The sequence below is a fragment of the Syzygium oleosum genome, unplaced genomic scaffold, assembly GCF_021117445.2.
Source record: "Syzygium oleosum isolate NSW1041296 unplaced genomic scaffold, Sole_v2.1 Sole_v2.14, whole genome shotgun sequence".
NCBI lineage: Eukaryota > Viridiplantae > Streptophyta > Magnoliopsida > Myrtales > Myrtaceae > Syzygium > Syzygium oleosum.
This window is the reverse complement of record NW_026607498.1, coordinates 5460669-5486163: the sequence shown is the minus strand read 5'-3', so window position 1 is coordinate 5486163 and position 25495 is coordinate 5460669. Positions and strand designations below refer to the sequence as shown.

The window sequence follows — 25495 nt, the reverse complement described above, 5'->3', positions numbered from 1 at the left end:
AAGCCATTTAGTAAATATGTAGTAGTATTTTGTAATTGCTCTCGTTCTCCCTCTGTTAGGTGATCCCTGAAATCTAAAACATGTGCTAGAACTAATTTCTTTGTTCTCATTTTACAATGTCCCTTTTTTCATCGGTGTCGTGAAATTTCATAAGAGTGGATCATTACAATTACAATAAGAGGGGTTCATTCAACCCAGTCATGATCTCGTAAGGCCCACTATAGGTATCCAATGGTTGGTGTACGTATAACAGTCAAGATTCAACCTGTTACGAATTCTTATTGAAAAGCATTTTCACCACCGGAAGATTTAATGCCCCTGCTATTCAATTGCTTCCTCCAGGTTTGAGATGTTTCTGATGCTAGCCTTCAGCTCTTGCAGCTATGGCTTTGCTGTAGTAGGCAGATGCAATTATAAGAACTTTCTAGCAAATGTCAAGTGTCATGTTTGCCCTGATTGCTTAAAAAGGAGATTAGGTCATTTTTGTATGATAAACCTGGTTAACTTAGTCACCTCCTTAAACCATCGACAGAATGTTCCGTTGATGTTCTTGGAGCTTTCTGTTAAAGAATTGTTGGCTTTTTCAGGGTTGTAGCTACCATCATCTGCAATTCTTCTTGCTCTAAAGTCAACCCGTCCAATGATCACCTCTGTCCTTGAGACACTTATTAGTTATTAAACATACTTAATAAGGAAATAGTCGATTTTGAAAGCATTTATTATACATATCATGAAAACAATTGGTTATTGAAAATTGTAAAATTTTCTTATTTGGTTGCTTAACAATTGTCGAGAGGGCTTTTTGAAACAAAATTCTAACTATTAAAGGTCTGATTGATAACCGCAAATGCTAATAAGTAATACTTTCAGTTCATGTAAGGCATATGTCATAATTCAATTAAGCGTTGAAAAAAGAAAACTCAAATACTTGACGAGATTAAGCTTGTTTGATAACCTGAATTAGTATCGACTTAAAAGACTCAATTAAGTCAATATTTTACTTAATATGGTAAGTAGGGGAGGGGTTACTTAATTCTTTAAATAGAAAAAATAATTGATGGCTAGTAGAATCTTGCCAAATATATTGCTCAAACCTACTAATATTGTGAGAAATTAATAATATTCAACTATTAATTTTTAGTTGTCAAACAACTTTTTATTGTCATTTTCAATTCTTACTATTGTCCACACTGAAATCAGTACTTAAGTTTCCACTTCTTTTATAATCTTAATAATCATTGGCTTAAAAGATTCAATTAAGTCCAAAATTTATTTAGTATGGTAGGTAAGGGTGGGGCAACTTAATTCATTCAACAGAAAAAATAATTGATGGCAAGTAGAAGGTTGCCAATTATATCGTTTAGCCTACCAATAATGATTGTTGTTCTGTACTACAGCTTACAGCATACCTTCATGAGAAGACGGGGCACGCAGGGAAACCTAGTCAACAGAAGAGCAGGCTCGTCGAGAGGGAAATCAAAATAAGGAATGTATTCGAAATTCACAGCTGGGCTGCTTTTTGAAAGAACGACAAAGTTCGAGGTCCAATTTGAAATAACCAAAAGACGAGGGTGTACAGCTCAAACTGTAAGACAACCAAATCTTTTGCAAGCAAACTCGTCACATAGGATGTATCACGGCAGATGGAGGTGAGTTTGAAATCTGTAAGTCTTGCCATCTATCTATGCGCTCCTTTCTTTTGGCTGCAGTATAAACAAAGTAACAAACCAGGAAGGCCTACTTAGAAGTCTAAAACTAATCTGCCAACAAGACTGAAAGGGCTGATGATGGCCGTGTCTTAAGCAGGCTTGTTTTCAAAATTTATATTCATGGAGGGAATCCGACAGCATGGTCACTTACCATCCCATCGTTGTGATTCTATCTACTGCACAGTTGATAGAATGACCGCACAAGTTTTCCACCTTTTCTTGCAGAAACAAAGTAGTTACAATCTGCAATCCCCCAGTGGTGAGTGCCCGATCAATGGGAAGGGCCGATTAAATGAAGTTGATTTTGAGAGCTGGTGATGCTGTTTAGTGATGCCTCCACAGTGATTCAGTTTGAGAATTTCAGATCCTAATAAGTCATTACCTTGAGATTTTTATATATTGTGATGCCCTTGGATTAACCTCGAGTACCAAGCGTCATTGTTTTGTCGTATGGCGTACAGGTGGACGCTTCTCCAAAAGATTACCCTTTCCGGTAGTGCTCTCACCTCACCACAATTAACATTGAAGTTTCAATGTTGAGCGTTGCCATTTCGTCAAAAAGCGCATCTTTTGATTTATTTCCAGTTTTACATATATATATATGGCAAATACACTCTCCCTAGTGCGCAATGCGGATAATTCCTACCCCTTCGCCATTTTAGAAGCATACCAAGAGCCATCCTTGCCCGGTCCTTCTAGCCCTAGCGATCACGTAGGGGTGTCAACAGTTCGGTTCGGTTCGGTTCAGTTCGGTTCAAATTTTGGTTCGGCTCGGGTTTTTTAAAAATCCGAGCCGAACCGAATCTCGAGCCAAACCGAATCTTGAGCCGAACCAAATGAACCGAACCAAAAACCCTGTTTCGGATCAGTTCGGATGAGAAAACTAGATATTGGGGTTTCTCATGGCGATTTTAAGAGGAGCGAAAAGAGCATTCAATTTTTGTTGAGAATTTCAATTCGGTTTGATTAACCAAACCGAACTAAACCGAAATAACCCAAATCAGAAGAAAAATAACAGTTATCTTTTCATTATCCGAGCCGAAAATACACGAAATTTCGGTTCGATTCCGTTCCGGTTTCCGTTCGGTTTTCAGTTTGGTTTTTGACACCCCTATCGATCACTCCCCACCTTCGTCGGATTGATTCATCACATGTATAATAGAGAGCTTTTACCGCCTCTCCTCATCCGAATCGACCCCACATGACACATGTGATAACTTCTTAAACTTATCCAGGAGGGTGCCATCAACTGAATATTAAAAAGGTATCTATTGATGCCCCGCTATTGCTAAAGCTAATATCACCAGCGATTGACACAAGATTATTTGCGATTCATCTATGCTAGATATTAAATTGAGTGAAGTAAGGTGATTGACAACATTCGTCTAGAGCATGTGTCCACGCATTTGCTATACAAATGAGGTGAACTGTAATTAAGGGGCCTTGTCCTAGGGACGGACAATAAAAGTGGCAAAAGTTGTATACGGCACTTACTTTAGTGCCAAAAGTTTCCTCCAATCACTTAAATGCCAATTTTTTTTAAAAACGCTCATTTTAGTGCCAATTCCGATATGTTTGGCCGAAAATCTGATGTGGCCTTTTTTTATTAGTTTCTTGAGCCAACATGGCTCGCCAGAGAGACCAATCAGTATCTAAATCCTAAAACGATGCCGTCTAGTACCTTTCCCCCAAATAAGAATCCTAAATCCCCAAATTGAAAGAGAAGCCCCCAATTTCAAATCTTAACCGGCCATTTAACCCAAATTCACTCCCTATTTCGATTTGCCCCCAAAAGTACCAGCTTAATCTTGCAATCCCTACTACCGTCGTCCCCACGATGTTACCAAGAACCCTATTTCCCTTTCTCCGAGCCCTAATTTTTCCTTCGAATCCCTAATTTTGCTCTCGGAGCCCTAATTTTTCCGGCCAATTGAGCAAGGGAGAGAAGATGACAAATCTGAGCGACGGTACTGGAGAGCGACGACGAGTGAGTAAGGAGGAGTTTGTAGTGTCGTGCAAGAACAGGAACTCGAAGCCCCAATTTTGATCTGCTTTGTGTGACGTCGTTTTGGCAAGACGTTATGCGATGTTGTTTCTTTTAAACGAGCCACGTAGGCCAGAAATCCGCCATGGTTTTTGTACTCCACGTGGACTTGGTGTTAAAAAATATGCCACGTCATATTTTTTTAATTAAAAAAGTCACGTAATCAATTTGGTTGAAATATCTCGCCGTTAACACTTAAGTGATCGTTTTTTCTCCGATTTGGCACTTAAGTGATCCGGCGTAAACTTTTGGAATTAAAGTGAATGCCGTACATAACTTTTGGCACTTCTAATATCCTTGTCCCCTTATCTTGCTTAGACTTGGTCTTCTTCTCACCTGGCTGGGGAGGGGTAGAAATCTACATTATTGCTTGAAGGAAGAAAAACAAATACAAATCTCTGTATCAGTGCCACTGAATGATGTTTCTATTAGGATGAAGCCAGGGAAGAATCAAAGAAGAGAACGATGAAAATTTTAAGTACATGGACCTCAGTTGCTTGTCTAGTCATGGTAGGTGAACTAATCTCCACTTTCTCACGTATAATGGACATTATCAGTATCTCAGCAATACATCACTTGATCTTCTTACGCCTGCATGACAACAATAACTCCAACAAGAAGTTGCACAGGAATTTCTTGGTGAATTCCGATAACTTCTTTCTGCCTGAGCTGCTGAGGAGGTGACAGTTCAAATTCTTGTCCCGCTATAAAGTTCTGTATGAAGTTAAGTTGCTTCATTCCCATAAACCCCCCGGGCGATTCTTTTATCTGACGAAGCAAAGTTTTAGAAAGCTTTAACACAATGGTATTCTGAAACAGAATAGTTTGCCTGCAAAGGTTCGGTGAGTTTCACTGGAAACAATCATCTGAAATCAATAGCCGGCCGATAGTCATTCAGGAAAATGTAAATCTCATTAACATTAGTATGAAAATATATTCATCACTTGCAGCGAACTTGCCTAGTAAACAGGAACTTTGACCATTCAGGAAATAGTCACTTTCAGTAACATTAGTGTAAAAATGTATTCAGTACTTGCCATGAACTTGCCTAATAACCGGAATCTTGACCATTCAGGAAAAAGTCACTCTCATTAACACTAGTATAAAAATGTACTGACCATTCAGGAAATAGTCACTCTCAGTATCATTAGTATAAAAATATATTCAGTACTTGCCATGAACTTGCCTAATAACAAGAATCTTGACCATTCAGGAAAAAGTCACTCTCATTAACACTAGTATAAAAATATACTGACCATTCAGGAAATAGTCACTCTCAGTATCATTAGTATAAAAATATATCCAGTGTTTGCCATGAACTTGCCTAATAACAGGAATCTTATTAGTCACTCTCATTAACATTAGTATAAGTATATTTAGCACTTGCAGCGAACTTGCTGAGTAAAACAAAAAATTTTATTAGGACCATATTAGAAGTTTCCAAGAATAAAACATGAGTGGACTGGAAATCAATTGAGTTTCCTATCATTTCCTTTGAAAAGTTAAACAACAATCTTAGTAAAAAAATTCACACAATTAGGTACATTTATACACAAGCCAAGCAAATTAAGTTGCGTCCAATCATACTAAAAGATATCAATAATGGTCATTTTTAGCTTACTCAAGACAACGAGTGTAATATTTGGCATTTTATAATTGACCAAGTCAAATATTGGTGGGAACAAAAAAAAAAGAACAGAGAAAGAAAGGTCGCAAAGTCAACAAAAGACGGGAATAGCGGACTAAGTTATTAAAAGGGGCCTCACGCGACCAAAAGAAGAGAAAGGAAAGAGAGGAGGAAAGAAGAGAAAGAAAGGGAAAGAGAAAGAAATGGGTTCTCACCACTGTACCTCCCAAGCCGATTCGACTTTGTATGGTAACGCCTAGTAAGTATTCGAGTCTCGTTTATCTAATCATAGTATTTTTCGAAATTAGAGCACAATTTCGGAGTTATGTAAAATTCAAGCCGCGAAATCCGATTTTTGAGTTATCGAGCTGCGTATATATATAGAAATGATAGTTTAAGGTGTTGTGGAACCTTGGATTTTTATGGATCTTGATTTTAACTTACGGTTTGCCCGAAACAAAATTTTGAAGTTGGCTTCGCATGATGAACAGTGCGCGACAGCAGCTTTCGAACTGATTTTCGTCGGTTTTCGGCTCAATTTTGGATCGACTGAGTTATGGGTCTTTTAGTGCTTCGAAAGATCTACCATTTGATTATAAATTTGCTTGAAACGGAATTCGTTGGAGAGAGTTATGGCGCACTCAAGTTTCGCGTTGCAAACAGCTTTGAGTAATCGATTTGGGTGAGCGATTTATAGGTGTCTTTGAGTTATTTTGTTAACGTTTAAGTATTGTTTAGCCTATTCATGGTTTTTGTAATATTTTACTTAATTTTGACATCGATTCTCGTTTAATTGTTAGGATTACGAGATCGTCGATTCAAGTAAGCATCGTTATTTGATTATTGGGCATTCCAGGTGAGTGGTGTTATTTCTTCTATGGATTTGTAAACTCATGTCTTGAAAGTGATAAAGATTTGAGTTTCGTACGAGTTATTAAAACATGTTTGTTGCATAAAAGTCTGAATCGGGCAATTGCTACCTTTTAATATTTAAGAACGATTTGAGAATGGCTTTAAGAAAGATATTGCAAACGGATATATATGTATTATGTTACGAACGGCTTTACAGAATGAGTTCTAAGATGATTTGAGAAATGTTTAATAAAAACATTAAAAAAGGTTATACATATCAATTTGTGAATTTGGTTTTAGGAAATGATATGAGAAATGCTTTACGAAAAAGTATTTTTATCGGATGAACTGAGTTACGAAAGGTTATATGATTGGTTTGTAAAATGTATTGTGGATTATAAGATTGATTATGAATTGAATTTTTGGTATTTGAGGATAATGGTTTGATGCTCAATATCTCTATGAACTCGGTTTAGGATATCCTTCTAGGAGGAGCCACCGGCTTTGTAGGTGAAAACCTTGCCAAGGGAAAATCTTAGTCGCCTTGCCACAAGGCATTGATCAATGGACTTGACCATTAATATTTGAATTGTGATGTGGATTTAAATGAATATTTCTAACTTGTACAAAATTTTGTGGAAATGAAACAACTCTTATGTGATGCAATATGTATTTTATACCTTGAATTTGGGTTATGAAGTTTTGGTATTACTTTGTACACATGCATAGTAGTTGTTCGATCTACTTAGAAAATATGTATTAATCACTGAGCTGTAGTTGCTTATCCCTCTCTTTCCGAATCTTTTCAGGTTCCTCGCCTAGCTGCCATTAGTACGAGAGCGATATCACGGAGACTTTGGGAGTTAAATTTTGGGTATGGTTTCTTTTGGAGTTGGTTTTTTTTTTTTTTTGAGGCTGCGTCCTTCGGGTGGAAGGACGGTCATATCACTCCCCCATTCCGGTTGATTACAGGGTGTGACAAAAAGAGTAAGGTTTTTTAATTTGTTAAGCAGGTGCGCATCATGACCAAGCAGCCGTAAACTGATGGATGACTAGACATCAGAAGCTTGACCATTTCCACACCAAACCCCCAGCCTGTGGAAGCACTAACTTAGAGGTGACCAACTAGTGCATTCCCCAGAACTTCGAAATATGCAAAATAGAGCATGGCAGAATCCACTGTAACCTACCTACTTGGCAAGCTCAAGAACTTTCTAGAGGATGGGGTTCAAGTCTTGGGAGGTGCCAAGGAAGAAGTTAATTCAGTGAAGAGACAATTGGAGTACATAGTGGCATTCCTGAGGGTTGCAGATTCCCTGGAAGAGAGTGATGAGGAAGTCAAAGTTTGGGTGAAGCAGCTGAGAGAAATCGCATACGACACTGAAGACGCTCTTGATGAGTTCAAACTTCTCCTGGCGCATGATCATGGAATTGGTTTTGCCGGTCTTCTCTCCAAGATGTCCTGCTGTATCAAGAACATGAAAGGTCGATACCGAATTGCTTCGGAGATGAAATCCATCAACTCCAGAATCAAAAACATCTATGATGGACACTGGAGAATCCGAGACAAATTAAATAAAGTCGAACATCACAATGGCTCTAGTAAGCCAGACGACACGTGGAAGGACCAGCGAGGGAATGCCCTTCTTTTAGACAAAGCTGAGCTCGTGGGCATCAGTGAACCGACAAAAAAGCTGGTTGGCTGGCTGATTGAGGGCGCTTCCACTCGGCAAGTAATCGTAGTGGTGGGGATGGGAGGACTGGGGAAAACTACATTAGTGAAGCAAGTTTACGAAGATCCAGAAGTGAAGAAACATTTCATGGTACGTGCTTGGATAACTCTTTCTCAATCTCCAAATATAGAAGAGATCCTCCAAGGCATGTTTCGACAAATTATGGGTGAGACTGAAGAACTAGTTCCTCCTCTAGAGGACAACAAGGACAGGTTATGCCTGAAGATGATTATCAAGGACTTCCTGCAAAAAGCAAGGTACCTAATCGTTGTAGATGATGTGTGGCGCATAAATGAATGGGATGCAATCAAACACGCATTGCCTAACAACACCTGTGGCAGCCGAATAATCATCACATCCAGGAATTCTGATTTAGCACATACCTCATGCGGGGAATTCAGGGGTAGGGTTTACAAGATGGAGCCACTGCCAGCTGATGAATCATGGAAGCTTTTCTGTGCAAAAACGTTTCAGGGGAACTCCTGCCCTCCTCATCTAGAGGAGACCTGTAGGCTTATTCTGAGAAAGTGTGAGGGATTGCCACTTGCTATTGTGGCCATCAGCGGTGTTTTGGTTTCAAAAGACACAAGAAAAAAGGACGAATGGGATCTGGTTCGTCGATGTCTTCGTACTGAAATAGATTGCAATGACAAATTCAGAACCTTGAAGAGAGTCCTTTCACTTAGTTTTGATGACCTGCCATACTACTTGAAGTCCTGTTTCCTGCACTTGAGCGTATTTCCCAGGGGTTACCCCATTAGCTGTGGGAAATTAATTCGATTATGGATTGCAGAAGGATTTGTAGACAAGAAAGAAGGCATGACAGTAGAAGAAGCAGCCCAGGGCTACCTATATGAGCTCCTGAAGAGAAGCCTGATAGAGGTGGCTGTTAAAACAACCACTGGAAGGATCAAGTATTGCCGTATCCATGATTTTCTGCTGGATATTATTACTTCAAAGTCGAGCCACCAAGGCTTTGCAGAAACGGCCATAGAAAAATATCATATATGGCCAGATAAAGTTCGTCGCCTATCTATACAGAACAGCCAGCAAGCTATGCAACATAAGAGGTCATTGTCTCAACTGCGTTCTTTATACATGTTTGGGGTAGAGAGATCATCCATGGATGCTGTTCTAGGTAGTGAAATGAGACTGCTCACTGTTCTGGACTTGGGAACTGCATCTTTGACAAGGTTCCCAGCTCAAGTTGCTGAGTGGTGTTACCTGAGATATCTAAGTTTCAGGTACAGCAAGGTGAGAACTGTTCCAAATTCCATAGGGAAGCTTCAAAACCTAGAGACCCTAGACCTTAAACACACATACGTCACAGAATTGCCAGTTGTGATCTTGAAGCTCCAACAACTTCGCCATCTCCTCGTATATCGTTATGGAAACACAGCCTACTCAAGGTTTCAGCATGGCTTCAAGTCCCCAGAAGGAATAGGGGCTTTACAGTCCCTGCAAAAGCTCTGCCGCATAGAAGCAGGTAACGAGAGAAACAGCAGCTTAATGAGAGAGCTTGGAAAGTTGACACAATTGATTAGGTTAGGCATCGTGAAGTTGAGAAGAGAAGATGCAAGGGAACTGTGCTCGTCAATTGGAAAGTTAACCAAGCTTCAAGCATTATCTTTAGTTTCAGCGGATGAAGATGAGATTATTGATCTACAACAGCTCTCTTCTCCACCTCCATTTCTCCAGAGAATCTACTTGAAAGGACGTCTGGAGGCATTACCACTCTGGATATCATCTCTTGATAGCCTACTGGTATTGCACCTACGATACAGTCAGCTGAAGGATAATCCACTGTCGTCTATTGGGAATTTGCCTAATCTTGTACATCTCGAGTTGGTTCAGGTTTATGAAGGAACCAAGCTGCGTTTCAAAGCCAACGACTTTATGAAGCTACGGTTTCTGGGCCTTGGTTCTTCTGACAAACTCAAATGCGTGGAAGTGGAGAAGGGATCAATGCCTTGTCTTGAGGAGTTGTTTATTGAGAGTTGTAAGCTACTGGAGAAACTTCCATCCGGTATTGAGCACCTGGAAAAGCTGAAAGTGCTGAAGTTTGTTGACATGCCTGATGAGTTAGTGAAGAAACTTAGGCGAGATGGACAAGATGATGATTACCAGAAAGTGGCACATGTCCCAGAAGTATATTATGGTTACCGGAGAGAGAGGAGATGGGATGTCGTGCTCACCAAGGCATTTGTATGAGGAGTTGAATTTCCTCCATGCTCAAAATGAGCGGCTGAGGCTAGAACCCGTATAATACTTCTCACGAGGTATGCGTGATTGAATGACTGTAATCATAGAAAATAGTTGTTACTTTGTGATAAAAGTTTACAAGCATAGTCTAAGGTTACTATGGGTCTGTAAATGGCATTTAGCATCTGGTAAGCATTTATGCGCGACGGCCCTTTTCCTCAGATAAGAGAATGGTCAAGCAGGATAGTGTGTATTCAGCTTTGAGCTTGTTGGAGTATATGCAGATCTAAGATGAAATTCTGGTATTATGAGAAACGCATTACATGTTTGTCACCACCTCGTATGATTACTTTTGCATGCTTGGCCCAAATGGAACGTGTCAGGTCGTTGTAGTCTTACTTATGAATCACTCAAGAAGACCTCTTCCATCCGATGAGGCACTTTGGGGGTAGCAATTAGAGTCGCATTCGTCCATCGAGCAGTCTCAACATTGCTCTTCTCATGAATGGCGTCCTCAGTTAGCTAAGGAAAAGAAACACTGGTTTAACTCTTTTTGCTCTTCTACAAGTCGGTGAAGACACTCTTTCCCATGTTTTCCTTATTCAGCCCGTCTTCAAAAATGTTGGTTTCAAACAAATACCAACCCTCCTGGAGTTCTCCACCGAATGTCCCGTCGGATAGAGACTTTAAATGGTTTTTGCTGCCTTGACCATGACAAGTCTCTCACGGTTGTATTAGTTGTCTACCGTTCCCATGCCAGGAATTTTAGCGTGAGACTTCTGGTGAAGGTCTTGATTTCCCTCGAACTTACATTCTTTTTCCATAGTGTTACAAAACTCTCTCTCTCTCCCACGCCCCCCCCTCCAAACGAACAGTTATTTTAAGTAAAAGTTGAACTTCAATCCTGAATCAAATCTTCCAGGATTTTGCACTCAAAAGGAACTTGAGGCAGGCAATGGCAACTGAATTAAAATAACTAGCACCGATTAGGAGGAGAATCCATAAAGAATCGGCAAGGAGCGAAACGAAAGAGACCACAATCAACTTCCTTGGCCATACAAATATCCATTCACATAAGAGTGGAATCTTGATGGAGAAGAAAGGATCTTCCATCAAAAAATTGCGTTCATTTCTATATATTTTGCAACGTCTTCAACAGCATGCATGCTGGCGGACGTAATCCACAACCGGACTGGTCTCAACAATATAAAGACATTCAGTCAGGCAGTATCCTGGATCGGTGTGAAAGAACAACGCAAAAGCTTCTCGCTATGGCTCCCGTCCTTTTCGCTGAGTAGTTTTATGTTGAAAATGCTGTCGACGAGATCATATCAACTAGCTACTCTAGGAGACCAGAATACGTGTAGTTTGTACTGGCACGCAGCAGGACTTATCGCCATTCCCGGAAAGTTTGTGCAATAAAACATTTCTTGCTGGCTTTTAGAGAGATCAGGAGAGAGGCCCTAAAGATCAAAACTAAAGAGGCGAGGAAATTGAAGTAGCAATGTCTCACAACAAATATCATCTTCATATATACTACAGGGAATTGCTACAATAGACCAATAAATCAAGCTACGTGCAAAGGAAGAAGTAGAGCCAAAAAGATATCAAGATTTCATATGGCTCAGTAGGGCCTCCTGCTTCCACATCCATCTCTGACGTCAATGCTTGCAAGATCAACGTAAGGAAGTTCGCTCCATTGGATAGCTGGCGATTCGTAAGGATTTCAAAGCCAGTTGTTCCAGATGAGGCTAAGGAACGTAAGGACGTTCGCAGGGGTTTGAAAATGGAGTGTCCTACATTTCCTCCCAAGTCCGTCCACCACGTGTTTGATAAAATGCCAAGGAGGAGACGGAAAAGAAGGTACAAAACCGAAGACATTGCGAGCTCACAAAGGTGTGGGTGACTCAGAACATGTGTCTTGGAATTGCTTTTTTTTTTACTATTATTATTTTTTCGGGTATAGTCACACTGGCTGGTTTATATTAAATAAATGCCATGTTTTTTTTACCACACAAATTACCAAGTGGCAATCAAGTGAACAATTTTTGACCAATGTGGCACTCAATTGATCGAAAAATGTTAAGACACCCAAGTGAAAGTCGTATGAAAGTTATGACATTGGTGGTGTACTTTTCTCTTTATAAGCATTGACTTGATTTGATTCAATTAAGTCAAAAATTCACTTAATATGATAAATAAGGGAGAGGTTACTTAATTCAATAAATAGAAAAACGAATGGATGACCAGTAGAATCTTCAATCTTGCCAAATATATTTCTAAAACCTACCAGTGATTATCATCGTCTTATGTTTTGTATGAGCTTAATAATATTCAACTACTAATTTCTAATAATCATCAAACAGCTCTTTATTGTTATTTTCAACACTACAGCACTTAAAATTCGGTACTTAAATTTTCAATATTTTAATAACCTTATTTATCGTTGACTTAAAAGATCCAATTAAATCCAGAATTTTCATAATATGGTAAATAAGGTAGGGAATTACTTAATTCATCCAACAGAAAAAATAATTGATGGCAAGTAGAAACTTGCCAAATATGTATGTTCAACCTTCCAATAATGGTCCCTGTTAGGAATTAAGACAAGATGGTGCGAGAAGCAGTGAAGCCTAGTTAATAGAAGAGCAGCCTAGTCCTTCTATCTATGTGCTCCTTTCTTTTTGTTGCTGTATAAGCAAGGTAACAAAAAACCAGGAAGGCCTGCTTAAAAGCCTAGACTAATCAGCCAACAAGACTGAAAGGACCGATGAGGGCCGTGTCTTAAGCAAGCACATTTTCAATTTCATATGCAAGGAAGATTTTCGACGGCATGTTCACTTACAATCCCATCACTGTGATTCTATCCACTACACAATTCATAGAATGATCACACAGGATTTCCACCTTTTTCTTGCAGAAACATAGTAACAATCTGCAATCTCCTAGTGGTAAGTGCCTCATAAATTAGAGACTAGAGCCAAGATGTCACTGAATGATGCTTCTATTAGCAAGAAGCCATGGAAGAATCAAAGAAGAGCACAATGAAAATTATAAGTACATGACCTCAGTTGCTTGTCTAGTCATAGAAGGTGAAACTAGATCTTCTTATGCCTTCATGACAACACTAATGTTTTCCGGCATGATTGATTCAATTCTCACCCAAAGAGCTTCACAATATATATCATGAAGAGGAAAGGGAAGAGGTTTGTCCAGCACCTTTTTCCGATCAAGAAGGCGCCGGAGCGCTCTCCTCTCGTATCTTTCTTTTAATGAAAATTGAAAAAGCCTTTAAAATTAAAGATGAATCGAAGTAGTGACTTTTAAATACTTTTTTTATTGGCAGTTTTATCTCTTTCAGAAGATTTAGATTGGTATCTTCATCAATAGAAAAATGCTCCTTAATGACTTAATTGAAAAGAATGAAGAAAGTAGTTAAGATGGGTTGAAAACTTCAGGGTAGATCCGTTCAAGAGGTCACAGTTTAGGATTTTTCATGGGTTTATGTTTGAAAGTGATGAAGCACATAGCTTGAAAACAATTTAATTTCTGCTTTGAGTAACGTGTACGTCCCAGGCAGCCATGGAAGTAGGAGAGATTAGCTTGAATTTGTTGATTATGATGATCCAATTTCCGTGGTGCTTGGAATGGTCAAAAGTCTAAACGTTGCCATGACCCATCAAGCTAATTTTCAAAGATCACCCAGGATCTAATTTGAATAGAGACAGACTTGGAACATTTCACCCTTTGAAATTCTCGCAGGGGTTTCGACGGGGAGTGCTCCTGCTTTTCCTCACAAGTATGTCCACCAAGTGTTTGATATAATGCCAAGCAGGAGACAGAAAAGAAGGCACAAAACGGACGACATTGCAAATACACGCAAAGGTATGAGTGACTCAGAACATGCGTCTTGGAATTGTTTTCTTGTTTCGGGTAAGGTGTGTTCATTCAGTAGATTGGTGCTGGTAAAAGTAGCCTTTTCATCCTCATGGGATCCAAATCAACTCCACCTAAGTGACGGTGACGAATTCGTGAATACTCAATGTTTCTTAAAGGGCTATTGGTGCGACCCTGTTTTTAAAGTTTCGTGTCGTTAGTGATTGACGATGCAGTGTGACAATTTGCTTATATTTTAGTAGCTCAGTGGTAATTAATGTCCTTTTTCATTTTTTGATATGTTCTTGTCCCACTCAGTCTTGGTCCAGTTCTCTCGACTATACAAGGGCAACAGCTTTCTTGAAGACTAACGTCAAAGTATTTATAACGAAGTTTGATAGAGAATTCTCTTATTAGCCTATTCAATGATGATCCAATCTGGTAAGCGCAGAAAAATTGAAAAAAGAACTATCAAAATTTCAAATATGTGACCTCAATTGCTTATTTAGAACTGTTTTAGATGACTTTCGCCCCAATTTCCCAGCAAGAAGTTTTTGGACTTTTCGATAATGTCATCTAGTAAAGACCTTAGATTTCCTGTCAATCAACCAAAAAGAATAATCAGTTGATCTTGTATTTTTTTGGGCAAAAAAATGGAAGTTGATTTTGTACTTTCCAGCAAAATGCTCATGGCGTTGGAAACTGTTGAATGGAAGAAATTGTGCGGAGACTTGTAGATAAAAGTGGTATCCCAAATTGTAGATGCATATAGTGGTTGAGGAACTGACTTGGTGCCGAGATGGGACGGTGGAGATGGGGTAGCTTGTACAAGCTTGGGGGTTGTTCAGGTCACAGGTTGTGCTGTTCCTGTTTCCACCAGGTTTAGAGAAAGTATCATTCAGCTTGAGGCCCTGAGAAGGTGATTGTTGTGAAGTCTTGACCATCAATTTTTAACATATGAAATGACCTTAAATTGTTTCATCAGCTCAAACCTAACTCCGTCCGAAACTTTTACTTAGAAATGCAAGCTTGAGAAAGCCTACAATGCATCGGTATGCCGACCTCAAACAGCGATAGCCCGCAAAATAAATTCAATAAACTTGACTAGAAAGCCAATTCAATTGTCATTCATGGAAATGCTAAAATGATATACACCAGTAACATCATAAAAAATTTTCTTCAAAACTTGCAGGGGGCCGCCTAATCAGTGATTTTTCTGGTTCGAACTAGGTCAATTGTTTCCATAATAAAAAATGGAACTGCAAATCAAGTTATCTGATAAGCTCTATGTTACTTAATTAAAAAGATTGAAACATTTAATAATTTCTCACATTAAGAGGTACTTCTACAAAAAGGAAAGGAAATAACAATTACAGTGATTGAGAAAAGGACCAAAAAATATATTTTGCTAATTTTATAGAAGATATGGACCACCAGGAAAGAGATACAAAATGTAAAATTCAGCATGGACATCATATGCTTCACCATTTCCACATTGGACTCCCCAACTTTTGGAGCCACTATGTAAAGGATACTGGCAGAGTTATAATCCACAACTTCTGCACATGCACAATTAGAGCATGGCAGAAGCTGCCGTAAACTTCCTTATTGACAAGCTCAAAAATTTTCTGGAGAATGAAGTGCAATTCTTCAGAGGTGCTGAGGAAGAAGTTAGCTCAGTGAGAGGACAGTTGGAGTGCGTAGGGGCATTCCTGAGGGTCGCAGATTCCTTGGAAGAGAGCGATGAGGAAGTCAAAGTATGGGTAAAGCAGCTCAGAGAGATTGCATATGACACTGAAGATGCTCTCGACGAGTTCAAAGTTCTCTTGGCGCATGATCATGGGGTTGGGTTTGCTGGTCTTCTCTGTAGGATGTCTTGCTGTGTGAAGAACATGAAAGCTCGATGTCAAACCATTTCTGAGATACAGAAAATTGACTCCAGAATCAAAAGCATATGTGATGGACACCAGAGGCTACGCTACAAGTTTAGTAAAGCTGAACATGGCCCTTGCTCCAAGTACTCTAACTACACATGGCATGAACACCGAGGTAATGCCCTTCTTTTAGATAAAACTGAGCTTGTGGGCATTGAAGAACCGAAGAAGCAGCTGGATGGATGGTTGTTTGAGGGCACTTCTAGGCGGGGAGTAATCTCAGTTGTTGGGATGGGAGGATTGGGCAAAACCACACTGGTAAAGCAAGTTTATGAAGATCCAGAGGTGAAAATACATTTCATGATATGTGCTTGGATCACTCTCTCTGGCTCTCCGAATGTAGGAGGGCTCCTCCAGGACGTGCTTTGGCAAATTATGAGAGTGATTAGAAAACCGATTCCTTCTGGTGCAGACACCACGGATATCTACTGGCTGAAGATGATAATCAAGGAATTGCTATGGAGAATGCGGTTTCTGGTTGTTCTAGATGACACATGGGGAATAGATGAATGAGATGCTGTAAAATACTCTGCCAAATAACAAGTGCGGCAGCCGAATAATCGTCACAACCAGAAATGCTGATCTAGCATATACCTCCTGCCGAGAATTCAAGGGAAAGGTTTACAGGATGGAGCCTCTGCCAGTAGAACAGTCATGGAAGCTTTTCTGCACGAAGACATTTCAGGGGAATTCTTGCCCTTCCCATCTGGAGGAGTCTTGTCAGTTTATTTTAAGAAAGTGTGAAGGACTGCCACTTGCTATAGTGGCTATCAGTGGTGTTTTGGCTACAAAAGACAAGCACAGAATAGATGAATGGGAATTGGTTCGTCGCAGTCTTCGTACTGAGATTGACTGCAACGACAAACTCAAAAATTTGAAGAGAGTTTTTTCGCTTAGCTTTAATGATCTGCCATACTACCTGAAAGCCTGCTTCTTGCACTTAAGTTTATTTCCCGAGGGTCACCCCATTAAGCGTAGGAGACTGATTCGGTTATGGCTCGCTGAAGGATTTGTTGAAAAGAAAGAAGGAAAGACCCTCGAAGAAGTTGCCAAGGACTACTCCATGGAGCTGTTGAACAGAAGCCTGATAGAGGTGGCTTCTAAACAAAGTGATGGAAGGGTCAAGTATTGCCGCATCCGTGATTTTCTGCAGGACATTATCACTTCAAAGTCGACTGATCAGGGGTTTGCAGTAATAGCTAAAGAAGAAAATTGTGAATGGCCAGACAAAGTCCGTCGCCTTTCAATACAGAACACCCTGCAATCTCTGCAACAGAACTGGTCCTTGTCTCAACTTCCCTCTTTATATATGTTTGGGATAGATGGATCAATTGTGAATAAAATTCTAGCAAGTGATATAAAACTGCTAAATGTTTTGGATATGCAAGCGGCTCCTTTAACAAGGTTCCCTGCTCAAGTTTCTGATTAGTGTTATCTGAGATATCGAAGTTTCAGGTTCACTGAGGTGAGTACAATTCCAAGTTCTATTGGGAAGCTTCAAAACTTAGAGACTCTAGACCTTAAACACACCAACGTCACCGAATTGCCAGTTGAGATCTTGTAACTGCGACGACTTGTCATCTCCTAGTTTATCGCTGCAAGAACATATCCTATTCATCCTTCAAATTCGGTTTTAAGGCCCTTAGGGGAATAAGGGCTTTGTAATCCCTTCAAAAGCACTGCTATATAGAGGCAGATGAGGAAAGTAGCAGCAGTGTGATGAGAGAGCTTGGAATGTTGACACAACTGGATAGATTGGCCATTCTGAAATTTAGAAAAGAAGATGGAAGGGATTTGTGCTTGTCAATCTCCAAACTAACGAGGCTTCAAGCAATATCCGTAGCTTCTGTTGATGACGATGAGATTATTGATCTGCAACACCTCTCTAGTCCACCTCCATTCCTTCAGAGAATCTACTTGAGAGGACGGTTGGGGGCATTACCACACTGGCTACCCTCTCTCAGTAGCCTGATGAAATTGCCCCTGAGGTGCAGTCGCCTAAAGGATGACCCTCTCATGTCTCTCCAAAATCTGCCCAATCTTGTTCATCTCGAGTTGCTTCAGGTTTACGAAGGAAGCTCGTTGTGCTTTAAAGCAAAAGCCTTTAAAAAGCTGAGGACTCTGGGTCTTGATCATTTCGATGAACTCAGGTGTGCAGAAGTGGAGAAGGGAGCAATGCCTTTTCTTGAGAAGCTTATCATTCAGCGTTGCGAGTTACTAAAGAAGCTTCCATCAGGTATTGAACGCCTGACAAGGCTGAAAGTGCTGGAGATTTTCGATATGCCAGATGAGCTCGTCAAGAAGCTTGTGCAAGGTGGACAAGATGATGACTATCAGAAAGTTGCGCATGTTCCAGAAATATATCATGGCTACTGGAGAGATGAGGGTTGGGACGTCCAGTTAATCGAGAGATCAGTGCAGAGGGATGTTGCTACCGCCCAAGGCACTAGCATGAGGAGCAACGAGTTCCCACCATGTTGGAAGTGAATGTACTATATAAGTGAATAACTGTGAGCCTGCCAAACGTTTGTGACTGATGGATGACTTGTAATTGTGAATGTGTTGTGAGGTAGCCGTGATTTCGAGTCTGTCTGTAATAAGGGATTGAGTTGCGTCTCTCAATGCTTTATAAATAGAGCTCGTATGTAATGCTTTAGTAAGCCATTTAGTAAATATGTAGTATTTTGTAATTTCTCTCGCTCTCCCTCTGTTAGGTGATCCCTGAAATCTAAAACATGTGCTAGTACTAATTTCTTTGTTCTCATTTTACAATGTCCCTTTTTTCATCGGTGTCGTGAAATTTCATAAGAGTGGATCATTACAATTACAATAAGAGGGGTTCATTCAACCCAGTCATGATCTCGTAAGGCCCACTATAGGTATCCAAAGATTGGTGTAGGTATAATAGTCAAGATTCAACCTGTAACGAGTTCTTATTGAAAAGCATTTTCACCACCGGAAGATTTAATGCCCCTGCTATTTAATTGCTTCCTCCAGGTTTGAGATGTTTCTGATGCTAGCCTTCAGCTCTTGCAGCTATGGCTTTGCAGTAGTAGGCAGATGCAATTATAAGAACTTTCTAGCAAATGTCAAGTGTCATGTTTGCCCTGATTGCTTTAAAAGGAGATTAGGTCATTTTTGTGTGATAAACCCGGTTAACTTAGTCACCTCCTTAAACCATCGACAGAATGCTCCGTTGATGTTCTTGGAGCTTTCTGTTAAAGAATTGTTGGCTTTTTCAGGGTTGTAGCTACCATCATCTGCAATTCTTCTTGCTCTAAAGTCTACCCGTCCAATGATCACTTCTGTCCTTGAGACACTTATTAGTTATTAAACATACTTAATAAGGAAATAGTCGATTTTGAAAGCATTTATTATACATATCATGAAAACAATTAGTTATTGAAAATTGTAAAACTTTCTTATTTGGTTGCTTAACAAGTGTCCAGAGGGCTTTTTGAAACAAAATTCTAACTATTAAAGGTGTGATTGATAACCGCAAATGCTGATAATTAATACTTTCAGTTCATGTAAGGCATATGTCAAAATTCAATTAAGCGCTGAAAATAGAAAACTCAAATACTCAACGAGATTAAGCTTGTTTGATAACCTGAATTAGTATCAACTTAAAGACTCAATTAAGTCAATATTTTACTTAATATGGTAAGTAGGGGAGGGGTTACTTAATTCTTTAAATAGAAAAAATAATTGATGGCTAGTAGAATCTTGCCAAATATATTGCTCAAACCTACTAATATTGTGAGAAATTAATAATATTCAACTATTAATTTTTAGTTGTCATACAACTTTTTATTGTCATTTTCAATTCTTACTATTATCCACACTGAAATCAGTACTTAAGTTTCCACTTCTTTTATAATCTTAGTCATCATCGGCTTAAAAGATTCAATTAAGTCCAAAATTTATTTAGTATGGTAGGTAAGGGTGGGGCAACTTAATTCATTCAACAGAAAAAATAATTGATGGCAAGTAGAAGGTTGCCAATTATATCGTTTAGCCTACCAATAATGATTGTTGTTCTGTACTACAGCTTACAGCATACCTTCATGAGAAGACGGTGCACGCAGGGAAACCTAGTCAACAGAAGAGCAGGCTCGTCGAGAGGGAAATCAAAATAAGGAATGTATTCGAAATTCACAGCTGGGTTGCTTTTTGAAAGAACGACAAAGTTCGAGGTCCAATTTGAAATAACCAAAAGACGAGGGTGTACAGCTCAAACTGTAAGACAACCAAATCTTTTGCAAGCAAACTCGTCACATAGGATGTTTCACGGCAGATGGAGGTGAGTTTGAAATCTGTAAGTCTTGCCATCTATCTATGCGCTCCTTTCTTTTGGCTGCAGTATAAACAAAGTAACAAACCAGGAAGGCCTACTTAGAAGTCTAAAACTAATCAGCCAACAAGACTGAAAGGGCTGATGATGGCCGTGTCTTAAGCAGGCTTGTTTTCAAAATTTATATTCATGGAGGGAATCCGACAGCATGGTCACTTACAATCCCATCGTTGTGATTCTATCTACTGCACAGTTGATAGAATGATCACACCAGATTTCCACCTTTTCTTGCAGAAACAAAGTAGTAACAATCTGCAATCCCCCAATGGTGAGTGCCCGATCAATAGGAAGGGCCGATTAAATGACGTTGATTTTGAGAGCTGGTGATGCTGTTTAGTGATGCCTCCACAGTGATTCAGTTTGATAATTTCAGATCCTAATAAGTCATTACCTTGAGATCTTTATATATTGTGACGCCCTTGGATTAACCTCGAGTACCAAGCGTCATTATTTTGTCGTTCGGCGGGCAGGTGGACGCTTCTCCAAAAGATCACCCTTCCTGGTAGTACTCTCACCTCACCACGCTTAACATTGAAGTTCCATTTCTGAGCGTTGCCGTTTCGTCAAAAAGCGCATCGTTTGATTTATTTCCAGTTTCACATATATATGGCAAATGGACTCTCCCTAGTGCACAATGTGAATAATTCTTACCCCCTTTGCCATTTTAGAAGCTTACCAAAAGCCGTCCTTGCCCGGTCCTTCTAGCCCTAGCGATCACGTAGGGGTGTCAACGGTTCGGTATTTGGTTCGACTCGGGTTTTTTTAAAATCCGAGCCAAACCGAATATAAACCGAACCAAAAACCCCGTTTTGGATCGGTTCGGATGAGAAAACCAAATATTAGGGTTTCTCATGGTGATTTTAAGAGGAGTGAAAAAGAGCATTTAATTTTTGTTGAGAATTTCAATTCGGTTGATTAACCAAACCGAACTAAATCGAAATAACCCGAACCAGAAGAAAAATAACAGTTATCTTTTTATTATCCAAGCCGAAAATACATGAAATTTCGATTCGATTCTGTTCCAATTTCTGTTCGATTTTCAGTTTGGTTTTTGACACCCTTATCGATCACTCCCCACCTTCGTCGGATTGACTCATCACATGTATAATAGAGAGCTTTTACCGCCTCTCCTTATCTGAATCGACCCCACATGACACATGTGATAACTTCTTAAACTTATCCAGGAGGGTGCCATCAACAGAATATTAAAAAGGTATCTATTGATGCCCCGCTATTGCGAAAGCTAATATCACCAGCGATTGACACAAGATTATTTGCGATTCGTTTATGCTAGATATTAAATTGAGTGAAGTACGTTGATTAACAACATTCGACTAGAGCATGTGTCCACGCATTTGCTATATAAATGAGGTGAACTGTAATTAAGGAGCCTTGTCCAGGGGAGACGGACAATAAAAGTGATAAAAGTTGTGTACGGCATTTACTTTATTACCAAAAATTTTCTCCTATCACTTAAATGCCAATTTTTTTTTAAAACGCTCATTTCAGTGCCAACTCTGATATATTTGGCCGGAAATCTGATGTGGCCTTTTTTTATTAGTTTCTTGAGCCGACGTGGCTCGCCAGAGAGACCAGTCAGTATCTAAACCCTAAAACAACGCCGTCTAGTACCTTTATCCCAAATAAGAATCCTAAATCCCCAAATCGAAAGAGAAGCCCCCAATTCAAATCTTAACCGGCCATTTAACCCAAATTCACTCTCTATTTTGATTTGCCCCCAAAATTACCAGCTTAATCTTGCAATCCCTACTACCGTCGTCCCCACAATGTTACCAAGAACCCTATTTCCCTTTCTCCGAGCCCTAATTTTGCCTTCGAATCCCTAATTTTTCCCTCGGAGCCCTAATTTTTCCGGCCAATTGAGCAAGGGAGAGAAGATGACAAATCTGAGCGACGGTACTGGAGAGCGACGGTACTGGAGAGCGACGACAAGCGAGCAAGGAGGAGTTTGTAGTGTTGTGCAAGAACAGGAACTCGAAGCCCCAATTTTGATTTGCTTTGTGCGACGTTGTTTTGGCAAGACGTTGTGCGACGTCGTTTCTTTTAAACGAACCACGTAGGCCAGAAATCTGACATGGTTTTTGTATACCACGTGGACCTGGTGTTTTTTAATTAAAAAGTCATGTAATTAATTTGGCCAGAATATCTCGCCGTTAGCACTTAAGTGATTGTTTTTCTCCGATTTGGTACTTAAGTGATCCGACGTAAACTTTTGGAATTAAAGTGAATGCCGTACATAACTTTTGGCACTTCTAATATTCTTGTCCCCTTGTCTTGCTTAGACTTGGTCTTCTTCTCACCTGGCTGGGAAGGAGTAGAAATCTACATTATTGCTTGAAGGAAGAAAAACAAATACAAATCTCTGAATCAGTGCCACTGAATGATGTTTCTATTAGGATGACGCCAGGGAAGAATCAAAGAAGAGAACGATGAAAATTTTAAGTACATGACCTCAGTTACTTGTCTAGTCACGGTAGGTGAACTATTCTCCACTTTCTCACGTATAATGGACATTATCAGTATCTCAGCAATACATCACTTGATCTTCTTACGCCTGCATGGCAACAATAACTCCAACAAGAAGTTGCACAGAAATTTCTTGGTGAATTCCGATAACTTCTTTCTGCCTGAGCTGCTGAGGAGGTGACAGTTCAAAGTCTTGTCCCGCTATAAAGTTCTGTATGAAGTTAAGCTGCTTCATTCCCATAAACCCCCGGGCGATTCTTTTATCTGACGAAGCAAAGTTTTAGAAAGCTTTAACACAATGGTATCCTGAAACAGAATAGTTTGCCTGCAAAGGTTCGGTGAGTTTCACTGGAAACAATTATCTGAAATCAATAGCCGGCCGATAGCCATTCAGGAAAATGTAACTCTCATTAACATTAGTATGAAAATATATTCATTACTTGCAGCGAACTTGCCGGTAAACAGGAACTTTGACCATTCAGGGAATAGTCACTCTCACATTAGTATAAAAATATATTCAGTACTTGCCATGAACTTGCCTAATAACCGGATCAATCTTGACCATTCAGGAAAAAGCCACTCTCATTAACACTCGTATAAAAATGTACTGACCATTCAGGAAATAGTCACTCTCAGTATCATTAGTATAAAAATATATTCAGTACTTGCCATGAACTTGCCTAATAACAGGAATCTTATAAGTCACTCTCATTAACGTTAGTATAAGTATATTTAGCACTTGCAGCGAACTTGCTGAGTAAAAAAAAAATTTTATTAGGACCATATTAGAAGTTTCCAAGAATAAAACATGAGTGGCCTGGAAATCAATTGAGTTTCCTATCATTTCCTTTGAAAAGTTAAACAACAATCTTAGTAAAAAAATTCACAGAATTAGGTACATTTATACACAAGCCAAGCAAATTAAGTTGCGTCCAATCATACTAAAAGATATCAATAATGGTCATTTTCAGCTTACTCAAGACAACGAGTGTAATATTTGGCATTTTAATTGACCAAGTCAAATATTGGTGGGAACAAAAAAAAAAGAACAGAGAAAGAAAGGTCGCAAAGTCAACAAAAGACGGGGACTAAGTTATTAAAAGGGGCGTCACGCGACCAAAAGAAGAGAAAGGAAAGAGAGGGGGTAAGAAGAGAAAGAAAGGGAAAGAGAAAGAAATGGGTTCTCACCACAGTACCTCCCAAGCTGATTCGACTTTGTATAGTAACGCCTAGTAAGTATTCGAGCCCCTCGTTTATCTAATCAGAGTATTTTTCGAAATTAGAGCACAATTTCGGAGTTAGGTGAAATTCAAGCCGCGAAATCCGATTTTTGAGTTGTCGAGCTGCGTATATATATAGAAATGATAGTTTAGGGTGCTGTGGAGCCGTGAATTTTACGGATCTTGATTTTAACTTACGGTTTGCCCGAAACAAAATTTTGAAGTTGGCTTCGCATGATGAACAGTGCGCGACAGCAGCTTTCGAGCCGATTTTCGTCGGTTTTCGGCTCAATTTTGGATCGGCTGAGTTATGGGTCATTTAGTGCTTCGAAAGATCTTCCATTTGATTATAAATTTGCATGAAACGGAATTCGTTGGAGAGAGTTATGGCGCACTCAAGTTTCGCGTTGCAAATGGTTTTGAGTAATAGCTTTGGGTGAGCGATTTATAGGTGTCTTTGAGTTATTTTGTTAACGTTTAAGCGTTGTTTAGCCTATTCATAGTTTTTGTAATATTTTACTTAATTTTGACATCGATTCTCGTTTAATTGTTAGGATTACGAGATCGTCGGTTCAAGTGAGCGTCGTTATTTGATTATTGGGCATTCCAGGTAAGTGGTGTTATCTCTTCTATGGATTTGTAAACTCATGTCTTGAAAGTGATAAAGATTTGAGTTTCGTATGAGTTATTAAAACATGTTTGTTGCATAAAAGTCTGAATCGGGCAATTGCTACCTTTTAATATTTAAGAACGATTTGAGAATGGCTTTAAGAAAGATATTGCAAACGGATATATATGTATTATGTTGCGAACGGCTTTACAGAATGAGTTCTAAGATGATTTGAGAAATGTTTAATAAAAACATTAAAAAAGGTTATACATATCGATTTGTGAATTTAGTTTAGGAAATGATATTAGAAATGCTTTACGAAAAAGTATTTCTATCGGATGAACTGAGTTACGAAAGGTTATATGATTGGTTTGTAAAATGTATTGTGGATTATAAGATTGATTATGAATTGAATTTTTGGTATTTGAGGATAATGGTTTGATGCTCAATATCGCTGTGAACTCGGTTTAGGATATCTTTATGGGCCGAGCCACCGGCTTTGTAGGTGAAGACCTTGCCAAGGGGAAATCTTGGTCGCCTTGCCACAAGGCATTGATCAATGGACTTGACCATTTATATTTGAATTGTGATGTGGATTTAAATGAATATTTCTAACTTGTACAAAATTTTGTGAAAATGAAACAACTCTTATGTGATGCAATATGTATTTTATACCTTGAATTTGGGTTTTGAAGTTTTGGTATTACTTTGTACACATGCATAGTAATTGTTCGATCTACTTAGAAAATATGTATTAATCACTGAGCTGTAGTTGATTACCCCTCTCTTTCCGAATCTTTTCAGGTTCTTTGCCTAGCTGCCATTAGTACGAGAGCGCTATCGCGGA

At 39.3% G+C, this 25495-nt stretch overlaps 1 protein-coding gene and 1 pseudogene across 1 annotated transcript; both read left to right on the top strand.

Moving 5' to 3' along the window:
* Window positions 1-7247: 7247 nt before the first annotated feature.
* On the top strand, window positions 7248-10275 carry LOC115691786 (disease resistance protein RPM1-like). The gene has a single exon (XM_030618521.2). The coding sequence runs from the start codon at window positions 7399-7401 to the stop codon at window positions 10174-10176; it is 2778 nt and encodes a 925-aa protein (XP_030474381.2). The 5' UTR covers window positions 7248-7398; the 3' UTR covers window positions 10177-10275.
* Window positions 10276-15509: 5234 nt separating this feature from the next.
* Window positions 15510-18676, top strand: LOC130139972 (disease resistance protein RPM1-like; annotated as a pseudogene).
* Window positions 18677-25495: the final 6819 nt, after the last annotated feature.

Bases quoted from the DNA above. Each gene is read 5' to 3' on its own strand.
- LOC115691786 (XM_030618521.2), top strand. From the start codon at position 7,399: ATGGCAGAATCCACTGTAACCTACCTACTTGGCAAGCTCAAGAACTTT.